This window comes from Dendrobates tinctorius, unplaced genomic scaffold (genome assembly GCF_039654945.1).
Source record: "Dendrobates tinctorius isolate UK_male_01 unplaced genomic scaffold, ASM3965494v1 ptg000104l, whole genome shotgun sequence".
NCBI classification, from domain to species: domain Eukaryota; kingdom Metazoa; phylum Chordata; class Amphibia; order Anura; family Dendrobatidae; genus Dendrobates; species Dendrobates tinctorius.
This window is the reverse complement of record NW_027361772.1, coordinates 19,471,330-19,487,979: the sequence shown is the minus strand read 5'-3', so window position 1 is coordinate 19,487,979 and position 16,650 is coordinate 19,471,330. Positions and strand designations below refer to the sequence as shown.

At 45.3% G+C, this 16,650-nt stretch overlaps 1 protein-coding gene across 2 annotated transcripts in view; it reads right to left on the bottom strand.

The window, feature by feature from the left end:
- CHMP7 (charged multivesicular body protein 7) overlaps positions 1-16,650 on the bottom strand; it is a 67,226-nt gene that overhangs the window by 21,371 nt on the left and 29,205 nt on the right. For both annotated transcript variants that reach the window (XM_073588891.1, XM_073588892.1), the window contains exon 5: positions 14,125-14,258. In XM_073588891.1, the coding sequence (XP_073444992.1) occupies positions 14,125-14,258 (134 nt within the window). The remainder of the gene's footprint in view (positions 1-14,124; positions 14,259-16,650) is intronic.

The following is a 16,650-nucleotide window of genomic DNA, read 5'->3' as shown; positions in this document are numbered from 1 at the left end:
GTGCCCCAACGCTGGCATATCTGATTGAAGACTGCGGGGTGAAGGGACCATTCGCCTGACGCTAGGCCCTGGCGACTTAGGAAGTCGGCTGCCCAATTTTCTACTCCTGGAATGTGAACGGCGGAGATCGCCGGAACATAACGCTCTGCCCAACGCAGAATCTTTGACACTTCTGTCATTACCTGCCTCCTGTGAGTACCGCCCTGGTGGTTTATGTACGCCACGGCTGTGGCGTTGTCCGAATGAATACGGACTGGCTTTCCTTCAAGGAGAGGCTGCCAGCAGAGGAAGGCAAGGAAGATAGCTCTTATTTCCAGAAGGTTGAAAGGCAGAAGAGTCTTCTGAGCGTTCCAGCGCGGCCGTTTTCCGATGGAAAACCGCCCCCCATCCAAGAAGGCTGGCATTGGTGGTGATGACTTGCCACTGAGGCGGAAGAAAGGACCTTCCCTGTAGAACTGACGCCGGTATTGTCCACCAAGTCAGAGATTGACTTACTCTGAGAGGAAGGAGTATGGGACGGTCCAGAGAAACCGAGGTCTTGTCCCAGGCTGAAAGGAGGGACAGCTGGAGAGGACGAGTGTGAAATTGTGCGAAAGGCACTGCCTCCATGGAAGCTATCATCTTCCCCAGGACCCTCATGCAGGACCGAAGGGGAATGAGCCTCGACCGTTTTAGGGATCAGATACCCTTACAAAGGGCTGAGAATTTGTCCCTTGGAAGAAACACCCAGGCTAGACTCGTGTCGAATTCCATGCCCAAAAAGGTCAGACGCTGAGTAGGGTACAGGATGGACTTCTCTTTGTTGTCTATCCAACCGAGGCGAGTGAGAGTGTCCAGAGTTATCTGAAGACTTTGAAGACAGTCTTGGCGGGACGAGCCCTTGATCAACAGATCGTCCAGATAAGGTATAATGAGAATCCCCCTGGAGCGAAGAATTGCCATGACTGTTGCCATCACATTCGTAAAGACACGGGGAGCGGAGGCTAGGCCGAAGGGGAGGGCCGTGAACTGATAGTGATTTTCCTGAATCGCAAAGCGGAGATATCTCTGATGTTGCACACAAACAGGGATGTGAAGATAGGCATTGTGTATGTCCACAGAGCAAAGGAACTCTCCGGGTTCCATCGAGGCTATCACCGAGCGCAGGGACACCATCTTGAAGTGGAGGATCCTCACGTGGCGATTGAACAACTTGAGGTCCAAGATTGGGCGAAGGGAACCGTCTTTTTTCGGGACTACGAAAAGATTCGAGTAAAACCCTGAAAACTGTTCGTTTGAAGGAACGGGAACGATCACTCCGGCGGAAAGAAGGGAGGAGACGGCCCGAAGGAACCCTGGAGTCTGGGACTGCTGTCTTGGAGGTCGAGACAGGAAAAAACGTCTCTTTGGGGGGGAAGAAAATTCGATTTTGTAGCGTCGTCGACAACAGACAGCCATGCGTCTATGAAAGAAGAAAGTCTGCCTCCCACCCTGGAAGAACTTCCAGGTGGGGGTGACCCGTCACTTGGAGGAAAATCTACCGGAGCGGGATCCTGACGACCTGGAGGGTTGGCCTCTTGATTTCCAGCGGGGAGCGGGTTTATAAGATGGTTTTCTCCGCTCCCTGGAGGTAGAGAGCCGGTCCTGCTGAGATGATCCTTCCGCGGCAAAGAAGGGGCGAAAGGACCTAAACGGCCGAGAAGCTTTTCTGTTGAGGAAGCGTTTAGGCCGAGACTGGGGAAGGGAAGTACTTTTACCTCCATTGGCATCAGAAATTATCTGATCCAGTTTGGTGCCAAAGAGCCTAGAACCGTGAAATGCTAGGTTGGTGAGCAACTTTTTAGAGGTAGCATCCGCACTACATGCCTTCAACCAAAGGATACGGCGTATGGCTACTATGTTGCTGTTAGCTCTTGCTGCGCACCCCGCTGCATCCAAGGAGGCGGCCAAGAGGTATTTACCCGCATGATTAATCTGGTCTGCTAAATCTGCCAACTCATCTTGAGGAGCTGACGCTAAGATGCCTTTGCGAAGCATTTTTGCCCAAGCTGAAATGACTTTCGCCACCCAGGAGGAGGCGAAAATAGGGCAGAGAGAGGCGCTGGATGCCTCAAAAATCGATTTAGCCAGTGATTCTGCCTGTCTGTTAGATCTTTAAGAGATGCCCCGTCCCAACCGTCTTAGAGGAAAGACGGGAAACAGGCGGATCCACCTCGGGAGCTTTAGTCCATTTTGTGAGAAGGTCCACATCAAAGGGATATAGGACGTATAAATACCTGCAGCCTAAGAAACGTTTCTCCGGGTGTTCCCAATGTTTGGTTAAAGTCGTCTCGAACTCTTTGTGATTAGGAAAGGTTCGGGAGGCAGGTTTCGCTCGTTTAAAGGGGACGGAGCAGTCCTGGAGGGGCGCCTTGTCTTCCTTTATTTTGAGCGTATGAAAAATAACCGATATGAGACTATCTATCATGTCCTGTGCTTTAGACATGTTGTCTGCCTCTGAGTCAGATCCCGATTGGGAATCATCGTCTGACCTCAAGTCGTCTTCTGAGGAACGAGAAGAAGAAAGTCACCTGGGTGGAGCGGGAGGACCTTGCGAGCTGGAAGAAGAGCCAGACAGAACCCGATTCCTAGAAATCCTACCCGGTCTGTTCCTCTGGAGGTCACAGTCAGGTGCAGACGACTCACCGTGAGGCGGTCGGCGCACAGGTAGCTGTAGATAGCTGAGGTAATCGTTCTAAGACCTGGACCAGGGACTGAGACACTTTAGTCAGGTCAGAGACCGACTGAGATATTGCAATGGCCCACTGTGGAGGAGGGGGATTGCTCTCATCCCGGGACTCGGGGTGGTCCAGTGGGGCAGTCATAGTGGAAGGCCTGCAGGAAGGGCAGAAGGGAGACGACTGACCTGACGCCCACTTCTTTTTACAGTGCGCGCAGGCATAGTGAGTAACGGAGGGTCTAGGATAAATAGCCCTTGCAGGGTTGGGCATATGAACAGACTGCAGAATTATAGAAGCAAATATGTGAGAGAATACTGCAGGGCGTGAGGGAGTACTGCCGAGGTGGGCTAATTAGGGCTCAGGAATATGAGAAGCGCCTACCGTATCCAGCTCGTTAATATAATGCGCAGCAGACAGCCGATGTGTCCCCCAAGCTGAGATCCGAGGCGAGTCTCACACGAGGTCCCAGGGAGTCGCAGGACCTTAGCGATGGGCGGTGCTGGACGGCAGAGTAGCGCGATTGGCTGTAGGATGCAGGGGGGGCGCGGATAAGGAGGAGAGGAGGGGAGCTACTAAAAGAAAGTAGCTCTATGATAGGCTAGTAAAAGGCGCCAATAGAGCGCGCACAAGGCAGGGTGTTATGAATTGGAAACCGAGGAGGAAAAACAAGACAACAAGCTAAGTCTCAGAAAACCAGAGAAGTTGGTAACTATGCAGATTCCTGATCTTAACCGCACAACTAGAAGCAGTCGTGGAGCGTTCCTACATTGGTCCTAGACGCCTCGTCACAACCGGAGAACTGCATAAGCCTAAAGCAGGAAAAGAGGAAAACTAACTGCTCCAGAGCAGACCCCAGAGGAAAGTCAGCCCCCCACATATATTGACGGTGAAGCAAGATGAAAATACAGACAAAGGCAGGAAAATAGGCCGAGCAAACGATGGGGCCCGGCTAACTAAAAAGGACAGAAAAGGAAAGACACTGTCTGCAATCTGCCAAAAACAACCTACAAAAATATTGTCCAACACTTCTGATAGCAAAATTAACCCTGAAGTCACTAGACTTCTAAACCTATATCAGCACTCTGAAATATTCTGAGACAGAGCAAAAAAAGAGGCCAATCTAATAAGGAACAAAAAGCAGATTGGCAAATACTGATTAATAGGAGTGGAAATTCAGCATAGCCCCAGCAGGGGCAAGCTGATTACACAAAAAACTGAATTGACCAACAAGCGCAAGTGTGAACATTAGCAAAGAACAAACTTAACTTGAGAAGACTGGAAGAGAGCTGAAGTCCAGGACCTGAGAAGCAGACTGAATCACCAGCACCCGGATAGGGCGTCGGCTGTCTTATATCCAGTCTGATACACCAGAGATCCAATCGTTACCTTCCTCATCAGGTGGCAGATCACTACCACTTAAACCAACAGCACTACCTCCTGTCACCACCAGAGGGAGAACGGAAGGGGAACTCTCAACTGGTGGAGCAGAAAAGGAGTTCATGACAGCAGGGGGGCGTGAACCGGCGAAGGACGCTGAAGCGAAAGTGAAAATAAAAAACGCGCTGCCAGTTTCGCCCCCCCCCCCCCCGGAACTCTCACTCAGAACCGATGCCCCCGGCGCCCGAGGCACTGCTGAAATGAGCGAGTTAAGGGGATGTGGGACCCGCTGTCTGCGGCTTCAATACCGAACCCCCCTGCAGGCGGAGAGCTGAGAGGCGCGCGCCTGCCAAAAAAGGGCGGGAATTTCAAAAGTGGAATGGACCAAGTCGGCTATGAACGGCGCCGACCTCAGTGACTTCCATGTGAAGCGAGCCTGGGGCTGGAGGGAGCATTAGACCGCTTACCTGACGTCCACATGCTTCCCTGAGGAGGATGACCGCAGGGGCCCACGTTGAGGGGAGGCCGCTGGGAATGAGGATCCTCTGACCCCGCACCATGTCCAAATAGTGCAGAAGGCGGCGCCAAACCTTTTGCCAGAAGGGATAGTCACTGCCGGTGACCGCCGTCTTCCTCTCAGCCCTGTCCCGGGAGAGGGGTCAGGAAGGGAAATCGGCTAGGACCGGCCACCTGTCGTCAGCCCGTAGCACCCGAAGGTGATAGGGAATAGGTCCTGCCTGCGGTCCTGTGAGTTGCGATGTGGGTAACACCACACTGCTCGCTCAGCCGCCTGATATGGGAAAGCAGGGTGAACATTTACCCGGTTTCCCGAAGCTAAATCTGAAAAATAAATGGGAAAACATTAATACACTCCTAAAAACCTAGAAAGGAAAAAGGAATTGTTAACTGCGGATCTGGGGAGATCCCGGTCCGCCTCCTACAGACACTAAGCACAAACTGAGGTACTTTGTGCCTGTCTGTGGGTGTATACTGCCAGGGAGGAGCTAATTTTCCTTTTTTTGCATATTGTCAGCCTCTTAGCAACAGCAGCATACACCCATGGTAATCTGTGTCCCCCAATGAAGCGATAAAGAAAACACTAACTCTGCTACTTTGACTTAATCCTAATTACAGTTGCATCACTTAAGGCCCCGTTACACATAACGATGTCCCAGTGATCTCACCAACGATCCGACATGGATGGGATCGCTGGGCCATAGTTAGCTGATCGCTAGTGAGCTGTCACATAGACAGCCCCTCCAGCGATCAGGACCAGCGAGTAAGCTGGTATCCAACGTAAACAGCGGGTTTCTAAGCGCCGCGCGGCTCTTAGATACCCGCCGTTTACGTTGGATACCAGCTTCCAGCGTCGCTGAACGTTGGTCTCTCGCTGTCACACGCAGTGATGCGCGCTGGCCAGCGGGAGACCAGCAATCAAAAAACGGCCAGGACGTTCGAGCACGATCAGCGATACCCGGCTGGGGGGGGGGCGGTCGCTGATGTGTGTCACACACAGCGATTTTGCTGGCGAGATCGCTGTGGTGTCACAAAATCAGCAATCTCGCTGTGTGTAACGGAGCCTTTACTTTTATAATTGCTCTCTGTGTAAGGTATACAGTTTTAGGATTTTTTAGCTTAGTTTCTTAGCATATTGACACATTTCTATATGTTTTTTTCACATATGCCTCGTTCTTGCATTAACAAAGTGGATAGTTTTTCCTACATAAGTAGAGAGGTAGAGAGGTCACATTTGCATCACAAAAGCGAAACTTGACGACCATGATAAGGAAAGCCTACAACCTGTACTTTGGTTGCAGAATAGGAGATCAGGACAAGAGTTGGGCTCCACACATATGCTGCAATAGATGTGCATCACATCTTACCCAGTGGTTGCATGGGAAGAGGCAATCTATGCCTTTTGAAGTCCCAATGATCTGGAGAGAGCCAACCCATCATACTACCAATTGCTATTTCTGCATGGTGCCCCCCCATTAGGAAAGGAATTTCAAGAAAGACGTTGACAGTATCCAAACCTTCCATCTGCAATACGCCCAGTACCCCCATACAGAAGAACTGCCAGTTCCTAAAGCACCAGAAACATTTTCAGTCGAGTCAATTGAGGAAGAAGAGGGCAATTGGTGTCCTGAAACATCTTCCTCTCACAAACCAGACTTTCTGTCAGCAACCGTAACTGAACCACACCTTATAACACAAAGTGACCTGAACGATCTTGGAGATTTGGATCTGCCAGAGTAAGGCTGAGCTCTTAGGTTCCAGGCTACAGCAGTAGAATCTCCTAGCAGGCAATGTTCAGACTTCTTTGTTTTGCAACTGTGATAAAGAATAAATATCTTGTCCAATCCTACTTCATGGAGAGCGATCTTGTGGCATGCAACACCAACAGTTTAATGGAAGCTCTGAAGATAAGTCCTAATCCAGAGGAATGGAGACTCCAGGGCTGTGGAGTCGGTAAGCCAAACCTGCGACTCCGACTCCTCAATTTCCCTTACACCGACTCCAACTCTGACTCCGACTTCACGACTCCGACTCCCACATATATTGCTTATATTTAAGTGAAAAATTTATTCTAGCACAATGTGAACATCAGACATTAACCCCTTCATGACCCAGCCTATTTTGACCTTAATGACCTGGCCATTTTTTGCAATTCTGACCAGTGTCACTTTATGAGGTAATAACTCTGGAACGCTTCAACGCATCCTAGCGATTCTGAGACTGTTTTTTCGTAACATATTGGGCTTCATGTTAGTGGTAAATTTAGGTCGATAATTTTTGCGTTTATTTGTGGAAAAAATCAGAAATTTAGCGAAAATTTCGCAATTTTCAAATTTTGAATTTTTATTCTGTTAAACTAGAGAGTTATGTGACACAAAATAGTTACTAAATAACATTTCCCACATGTCTACTTTACATCAGCACAAATTTGGAAGCAAAATATTTTTTGTTAGGAAGTTATAAGGGTTAAAAGTTGACCAGTGATTTCTCATTTTTACAACAAAATTTACAAAACCATTTTTTTTAGGGACCACCTCACATTTGAAGTCACTCTGAGGGGTCTATATGGCAGAAAATACCCAAAAGTGACACCATTCTAAAAACTGAACCCCTCAAGCTACTCAAAACCACATTCGAGAAGATTATTAACCCTTCAGGTGTTTCACAGCAGGTAAAGCAATGTGGAAGGAAAAAATGGACATTTTAATTTTTCCAACACAAATTTTCTTTCAGCATCAATTTTTTCATTTTCACATGGGCAACAGGATAAAATGGATCCTAAAATTTGTTGGGCAATTTCCCCTGAGTACACCGATACCTCATATGTGGTCATAAACCACTGTTTGGGCGCACGGCAGGGCTCAGAAGGGAAGGAGCGCCATTTGACTTTTTGAATGGAAAATATGATGGAATATTTAGCGCTTGCCATGTCGCGTTTGGAGAGTCGCTGTGTGCCTAAACACTGGAGCTCTCCCACAAGTGACCCCATTTTGGAAACTAGACCCCCCCAAGGAACTTATCTAGATGCATAGTGATCACTTCGAACCCCCAGGTGCTTCTCAAATTGATCCGTAGAAAAAAAAAAAAAAAAAGTACTTTTTTTTCACAAAAATTATCTTTTAGCCTCAGTTTTTTCATTTTCACATGGGCAACAGGATAAAATGGATCCTAAAATTTGTTGGGCAATTTCTCCTGAGCACACCAATACCTCATATGTGGTCATAAACCACTGTTTGGGTGCACAGCAGGGCCCGGAAGGGAAGGAGCGCCATTTGACTTTTTGAATGGAAAATTAGCTCCAATCGTTATCGGACACCATGTCACGTTTGGAGAGCCCCTGTGTGCTTAAACATTGGAGCTCCCCCACAAGTGACACCATTTTGGAAACTAGACCCCTTAAGGAACTTATCTAGATGTGTAGTGAGCACTTTGAACCCCCAAGTGCTTCACAAAAGTTTATAACATAGAGCAGTGAAAATAAAAAATCATTTTTTTTCCTCAAAAATGATTTTTTAGCACGCCATTTTTTATTTTCACAAGGGTAACAGGAGAAATTGGACCCCAAAAGTTGTTGTCCAGATTGTCCTGAGTACGCTGGTACCCCATATGTGGGGGGGGGGGCACTGTTTGGGTGCACGGCAGGGCGCAGAAGGGAATGAGCGTCATTTGACTTTTTGAAATGAAAATTAGCTCCAATCGTTAGCGGACACCATGTCGTGTTTGGAGAGCCCCTGTGTGCCTAAACTTTGGAGCTCCCCCACAAATGACCCCATTTTGGAAATTAGACCCCCTAAGTAACTTATCTAGATGCATAGTGAGCACTTTGAACCCCCAGGTGATTCACAGAAGTTTATAATGCAGAGCAGTGAAAATAAAAAAAAATTTTTTCCTAAAAAAAAATTTTTTAGTTGGCAATTTTTTATTTTCACAAGGGTACGAGGATAAATTGGACCCCAAATGTTGTTGTCCAGTTTGTCCTGAGTATGCTGGTACCCCATATGTGGGGGGGAACCACTGTTTGGGCACACGTTGGGGCTCAGCAGGGAAGTAGTGACATTTTGAAATGCTGACTTTGATGGAATGGTCTGCGGGCGTCATGTTACATTTGCTGAGCCCCTGTGTGCCTAAACAGTAGAAACCCCCCACAAGTGACCCCATTTTAGAAACTAGACCCCCCCAAGGAACTTATCTAGATGTGTGATGAGCACCTTGAACCCCAAAGTGCTTCACAGAAGTTTATAACGCAGAGCCGTGAAAATAAAAAAATCATTTTTTTCCCTCAAAAAAAATGATTTTTAGCACGCAATTTTTTTTTTCACAAGGGTAACAGGATAAATTGGACCCCAAAAGTTGTTGTCCAGTTTGTCCTGAGTACGCTGATACCCCATATGTGGGGGATGACCACTGTATGGGCACACGTCAGGGCTCGGAAGGGAAGTAGTGACTTTTTGGTATGCAGACTTTGATGGAATGGTCTGAGGGCATCATGTTACATTTGCAGAGCCCTTGATGCACCTAAACTGTGGAAACCCCCACAAGTGACCCCAGTTTGGAAACTAGACATTCCAAGGAACTTATGTAGATGTATGGTGAGCACTTTCAACCCCCAAGTGCTTCACAGAAGTTTATAATGCAGAGACGTGAAAATGAAAAAAACATTTTTTTTCCACAAAAATAATTTTTAGCCCCCAATTTTTTTATTTTCCCAAGGGTAACAGGAGAAATTAGTCCCCAAAAGTTGTTGTGCAATTTTTCCTGAGTACGCTGATACCCCATATGTGGGGGTAAACCACTGTTTGGGCACACGTCGGGGCTTGGAAGGGAGGGAGCACCGTTTGACTTTTTGAACGCAAAATTGGCTGGAATCAATGGTTGCACCATATCGCGTTTGGAGACCCCCTGATGTGCCTAAACAGTGGAAACCCCTCAATTCTAACTACAACCCTAACCCCAACACACCCCTAACCACAACCCTAACCCCAACACATCCCTAACCCTAATCCCAACCCTATCCATAACCCTAACCCCAACACACCCCTAACCCCAACACTAACCATAACACTAACCACAAGCCTAACCCTAATTCTAACCCTAACCCTAATTCCACCCTAACCCTAATTCCAACCCTAACCCTAATTCCAACCCTAACCCTAATTCCAACCCTAACCTTAATTCCAACCCTAACCATCTTTCAAACCCTAACACTCTTTCCAACCCTAACCCTCTTTCCAACCCTAACCCTAATGGAAACATAAAAATAAAAATATTTTCTTTATTTTATTAGTTATGCCTACCTATGGGGGTGATAATCGGGGGGTTCATTTACTTTTTATTTCATTTTGATCACTGTGAGAGTGATCAAAATGAAATAATGGAATCTGCAGCCGGCAGATTCGGGCGGGCGCACTGCGCATGCGCCCGCCATTTTCCAAGATGGCGGCGCCCATGAACCGGACCCGCCGGACACCGGGAGCGACGGGGGGGCTTGGAAGGTGCCGGGGGCATTGAGAGTGGGTGAGGGGGTTATCGGAAGCTGGCGGGGAGCGGAGGGAATGGGAGAGGGGGCAGATGATGACAGCGGCGGCAGATCGCCGCTGTCATTCAGTTGCGGGAGGGGCGATCGCTGGTGGGGGGGCTACTGCAGCATCGGCCATGGCTGGATTGTAATATTTCATCAATTTTCATTGATGAAATATTACTATCGCTCGGATTGGCTGTTTCACTTTTAACAGCCAATCAGAGCGATCGTAGCCACGTGGGGACGAAGCGACGCCCCCTGTGGTGAATTACAAAGCCCCCTGTATCTGTGGGTCAGGTGACCTTTCATTGACCCCGGTCACCCGACCCGCAGGGGGCTTTGAATTCATGACACAGGGTATGCGTCATAGGTCGGATTGGCACCGACTTTCATGACGCATACGCTGTGTCACAGGTCGGGAACCGGTTAAATAATTTTTATGATACAATAATCAAGATATTTAGATAGAACATAATATTTATTGGAATACAACTTTAGAACACAAAACACTGTAATAAATTGTAAACATGTAATACACTATGTAATATCGATTACATATATATATAACACTATGTAATAAACTATAAGTGGCAAAAAACAGTTTTCAACAAAAACATACTAAATAACAGTTGTGCAGTCTATGAATTTGTTCTAAGAAATAAAATTGCCTCCATCAGATCCTCCTTCATAGGTGACCTCAAATCTGACCTAATAATTTTAAGGACAGAGAACAACCTCTCTACAGTAACTTGGGTTGGAGGCAAAGCCGTAACCACATGGAAAACATCTCTGACAAGGAATTGCCTCATGCAGAGTCAGTTTTGATGAACGGTTGAATTTTTCTATTTCTTTGAGAACAAATGAAACATTTTGCTGAAATATGGTCAATCTGCTTGCTATAGGAGACTGAGTGAAGTCTTTTTCCTTGCAGCAACGCTTTGCCTGCTCCATGTCATACAAATACTTGTCAAAGTCAAACTCCTCATCTGATGAACACAAAAAAACTTGTGTCAAGATATTTATTTAGTGACATTATTATGATGTAGAATGCTAGAACATCTTTTCCCATATGTATATTTGTATATTTGTTAACTGATTTTTCATATGCTCTTTCCATGTATTACTATTGATTGGGGTTTTGTCATCATAGGGTTAAAGTATAGGAGGACTTACTCTTGATTTTAATTCCTTTTTTCATCCCTTCCCCCCCTCTTCCTTATATATTGGTAGCTTAATCTTCAGTTGGACAGACCATGTAGAAGGCGTTAATTCGCCGAAACTCGTAGTCTGAGAGGCTAACCCCCCCTTCCCCTAATCTATTTATCTATTGTCCAGAAGTGTGGATTTATTTTATGATGAACTTTAATAATAAAAATCTTTGCTAATGCAAGAAAAAACTTTTTAAATTTTGCATCCTGGATTTTGTCCGCTGGAGTTTAAAGGTGCATTTTTTCATTAGATCAGGAATAGAACAGCCATTTATAGGACATTTCATAACTTTCCCAAATTCCTATGAAAAAAATATTCAGCACACTCTGCATTGAACTACTGTACCCAATTTATTATATATTTTAGGAGTCGGTCAATTTTATACCGACTCCAACTCAGACTCCACCAAAATGAGCACCGACTCCAACTCCACAGCCCTGGGAGACTCTTCATCGATTCGTCCAACACAAGCCTAAAAGCCGTCTTGCTGCATAACGGCAATGTGCTACCTTCAATTCTAGTTGGTTATGCAGTCTACATGAAAGAAACCTATGACAACATGAAACAGGTGTTGAGGTACCTGAACTATGACCAACATTTGTGGTGACTTAGAGGTGGTTGTCCTCTTACTTGGTCTCCAGGATGGATACACAAAGTACTGCTGCTTTCTGTGTGAGTGGGATAGTCGTGCAAGAGAAGATCACTACAGTACAAGAGACTGGCCTCTCCGACATTCACGTCAGCCAGGGAGTAAAAACGTCCTGCATCTAGCACTTGTTGACCACATAGGATTTTGTTACCACCATTGCATATAAAGTTGGGCCTAATGAAGAACTTTGTAAAGGCAATGGATAAAAACGCATCAAGTATCTCATTGATAAATTTCCAAGGTTGAGTGAAGCAAAGGCAAAGGAAGGAGTCATTATTGGACCTCAGATTTGTAAGCTTCTTCAAGGTGAGGAGTTTCTCCGTTTGTTGCAGGGCAAGGAAAAGGCTGGACGGGTAGCATTCGCATTAGTGGTAAATCTTTTTTGGAGGAAACTCAAAAGCAGATAACTATGAAGAGTTGGTGGAAAATCTCATCAAAACATATTACGATCTTGGCAATAACATGTCTGAAAGATTAATTTCTTACATTTGCATCTAGACTTTTTTTTCCACCAAACTGTGGAGTAGTGAGCAACTATGGAGAAGATATCAAGGAAAATGGAATTCATCAATGCTTGCAGATTACTGTTGGACAATTGTAAGAGATGATCGGATGCAGGAGTACAAGAGACAAGCAAAAACGAGTCATCACTGAATGAGGAGCAAATGTTGCAGTGTGATTTCTGTAAATGTTAGAATTCACAATAGTGATTAGACATGTTTTAGATAATTGAATTGTTGCCAGGTTTCCTCTAAATAAATATCAGAAAATGGGCATCGCAAAATATTCTGCATCTTTATTTTTGTAAAAATAATAATGTTTCAAAGGACTGAAGGTTGTATGCATTAATTATATGTAGCAGTAAAATAAAAACTATTTGATATCATAGAAGAGCCAATGGCTAATTCCATAACTGAACCTGAGAACATGTAGAAGAATGTAATTGCTGACAGTATTAGACTGAAAAAACACAAAAAATGAGTTTGGTTTGAGTTGGTACACATGCAGCATATAAATTCATGTTCACATGGCCAAAAAGCATACAAAACCTACAAAAGACAAAATGAAAAGGCTTCCCCTGACTGGTGTCCGGTGGTTGGGACCCGGTCCGTGTCTGCCCTTATTCACACAGACGTCAACTTTGACACATGATAAGGTTATTAATACTAGACAGTGTAGGACCGCCCCGACCACAGAGTCACCTTGTCGATGGTGGGACGGCTTTTATGCTATGTTTGATCAAATACAGTATTACTAAGAACTCTGTATGATTTAAATGCACTTTTGCTTTTTACTTATTTAATTCTAGCAGTATTAGACTGAGTAGTAGTAACATCCAGTTGTCAATCTAGTCGTATATTTCCCAGAAGAATAAAAGAGGAACGGAAAAATGCAGAGTACCAGGAGAAGATGCTCCAGCTCATGAGTAATATACAAGTATAAAACAGATATGGATGGAGCTCCAACGCTAATGCACGGACAGTCCGCGGCTCCCCCGACCCATGTATGACAGCCTCATACACATACATGAAGGGGTCATGCTCCTGTAGGGTGAGCAGAGGCCAGTCCATGCACTGCAGTTCGATCTCGGACATCCTAATGAGCCCTTATATTTTTTAATGGTATTTCATGTAATGTAATGAGAACTGGGGAACATACGTTAAATCCTTATTGGGTGGAATTAAAAACTGCAATTCTGACACCTATTTTTTTTGGTTTTGATTTTATGGAGCTCAATATGCAGTAAAAAGTTGCCTCCTAAATGTATTTTGCAGGCCAGTAGGATTACATTACCAAATTTATATTGTCTTTATTACTTAAAAATAAAAGTTGTAAAAACAGAAAAACAAACAATGAAAACTTGGTTTGTGTGCCATTTTCTGAAGGGATTACCACCTTTGGTACATTAGAGACTTTAGTGGTCCCCACGTGCCATGACATCACTTTTGGCTTTGAAGGAGATGGATGCGGTCGTGGACACGAGGGGATCGCTCTCCAGGTCTGTAATCACTTAGATGATGCGATTTATAATAATGCATAATCTTACAAGTTAAACCTTTGCAACAAGCCCAGACAGCTGTAGCAAGGCAGGCGATAGCTGTGTAGCACAGCCGGCACCCGTCCCGTCGTATATGGAGCAGATTGGCGCTACTCACTTTGTGGATTCGTCACATGCCCTTTGCAGCCTCTCCAATAGCAGTTTTTCACTTTTCTGTAATTCATAGATTCCCAGGTCGGAGTCTCCTATGGGGGTGACATGACTGTTTCCTCCCTGGATAAACTTGACAAGCTGCGAGGGAGAAAGAGTGACCCGCACAGGATGAGCAGCAGGAAATACGTTCACAATCACACATAGAAGCCATTTAGAATGCGGGATATGGGGGAGTCTCTGCTTACAATGATTGGATTGTATATCAAGAGAAGGGAACATGGGGGAGATAAGCATCAGGGTTCCTCAGGTCCATCCTCCACCTATACAGAACATCTGCATTTAATTACTTTGTGATCCCTATAGAAGTCATCAATGATCAGCAGGTCCTAGCAGTAAGTGATGGGACCCTTCTTCCAGAATCTCTAGCACCAATTACACTATCTGACACTTTAGTATTTGTGGCCCAGTCTGACCCGTTATAGGGATCAGGGTGCCGTTAATCATGATTAAAGGGGATGTATGCAATCACAAAAACATTATTACAGCTCCCACTAAGTATATCCCTGGTCAGACAGTAATTGGCTCCAGAGATCGGCAGTCGAGTCAGGCAGTGTCGGCATGAAGCAGCAGGGGGTAATAAGGAGGGGATTTATCCTTTTGTTATTTTATAGCATTTTAATTAATCTGTTTGTAAAAATTAATATTATGGGTTTGGACAGCCTCTCTAAAAAGGTAATCAAATGACCAGATATGGACATGTCAGATAACCCTAACTTTTGAGAGGGGGGGGTCAGTGGTCCTAACTCTAGGGAGATACATGACTGAGCGCTACGCTTACACCAAATGATTGCACCGATCAGAGCACTCATAAGTAGGTGCAGTCCATATGATAGTAGAGATATTTACAAGCTCTGCAATTGTGGACTCTGCTGCAAATCCAGCTGTGCTACATCGACGAGTCAACTCTGCCATATAAATGTGGCAGAAATGAATCTGGGGACTCTGTTGCAAACCCAGCTCGATTATAATGCTGGAACATCTTTGCCTTTGAACCTCCTTTGCAATTCAGCTCAACTACATCAGTTCCTCCCTTTTGGGTCTATCAAACTCCCTGGTAAATACAATGCTACTACACCTGCTATCGTTCTACCACAACAGTTGCCCTGTTCATACTGGGTCTCCCTGCTGCACCAGCTCCATTTGTCCATGTTACTGATTAGCTGCTCAACTGAACCCAGTACTGCCGGTGAGACATTACATCATGTATCTAATGCTGATGTGAAGCCGCTTTTAGTGCGCCAATTCGTAGTCGAACGGAGCACGTTTGACCGCCAGAGCTAGACACACGAAGTGGATCTCTTGAGAGGAAATCACAAGAACAGCAGGGAACACCATAACATGTATGTAACAAAGATATGAAGACAAATAATTTTTCAGTGATTTTCCTTGATTACCACTCAATGGATGCCATGGTGATCTGTACTATAATCATGGAAGTAAACATTACCGTATATACAGTGGGGCAAAAAAGTATTTAGTCAGTCAGCAATAGTGCAAGTTCCACCACTTAAAAAGATGAGAGGCGTCTGTAATTTACATCATAGGTAGACCTCAACTATGGGAGACAAACTGAGAAAAAAAAAATCCAGAAAATCACATTGTCTGTTTTTTTTTCATTTTATTTGCATATTATGGTGGAAAATAAGTATTTGGTCAGAAACAAGCAATCAAGATTTCTGGCTCTCACAGACCTGTAACTTCTTCTTTAAGAGTCTCCTCTTTCCTCCACTCATTACCTGTAGTAATGGCACCTGTTTAAACTTGTTATCAGTATAAAAAGACACCTGTGCACACCCTCAAACAGTCTGACTCCAAACTCCACTATGGTGAAGACCAAAGAGCTGTCAAAGGACACCAGAAACAAAATTGTAGCCCTGCACCAGGCTGGGAAGACTGAATCTGCAATAGCCAACCAGCTTGGAGTGAAGAAATCAACTGTGGGAGCAATAATTAGAAAATGGAAGACATACAAGACCACCGATAATCTCCCTCGATCTGGTGCTCCATGCAAAATCCCACCCCGTGGGGTCAGAATGATCACAAGAACGGTGAGCAAAAATACCAGAACCACGCGGGGGGACCTAGTGAATGAACTGCAGAGAGCTGGGACCAATGTAACAAGGCCTACCATAAGTAACACACTACGCCACCATGGACTCAGATCCTGCAGTGCCAGACGTGTCCCACTGCTTAAGCCTGTACATGTCCGGGCCCGTCTGAAGTTTGCTAGAGAGCATTTGGATGATCCAGAGGAGTTTTGGGAGAATGTCCTATGGTCTGATGAAACCAAACTGGAACTGTTTGGTAGAAACACAACTTGTCGTGTTTGGAGGAAAAAGAATACTGAGTTGCATCCATCAAACACCATACCTACTGTAAAGCATGGTGGTGGAAACATCATGCTTTGGGGCTGTTTCTCTGCAAAGGGGCCAGGACGACTGATCCGGGTACATGAAAGAATGAATGGGGC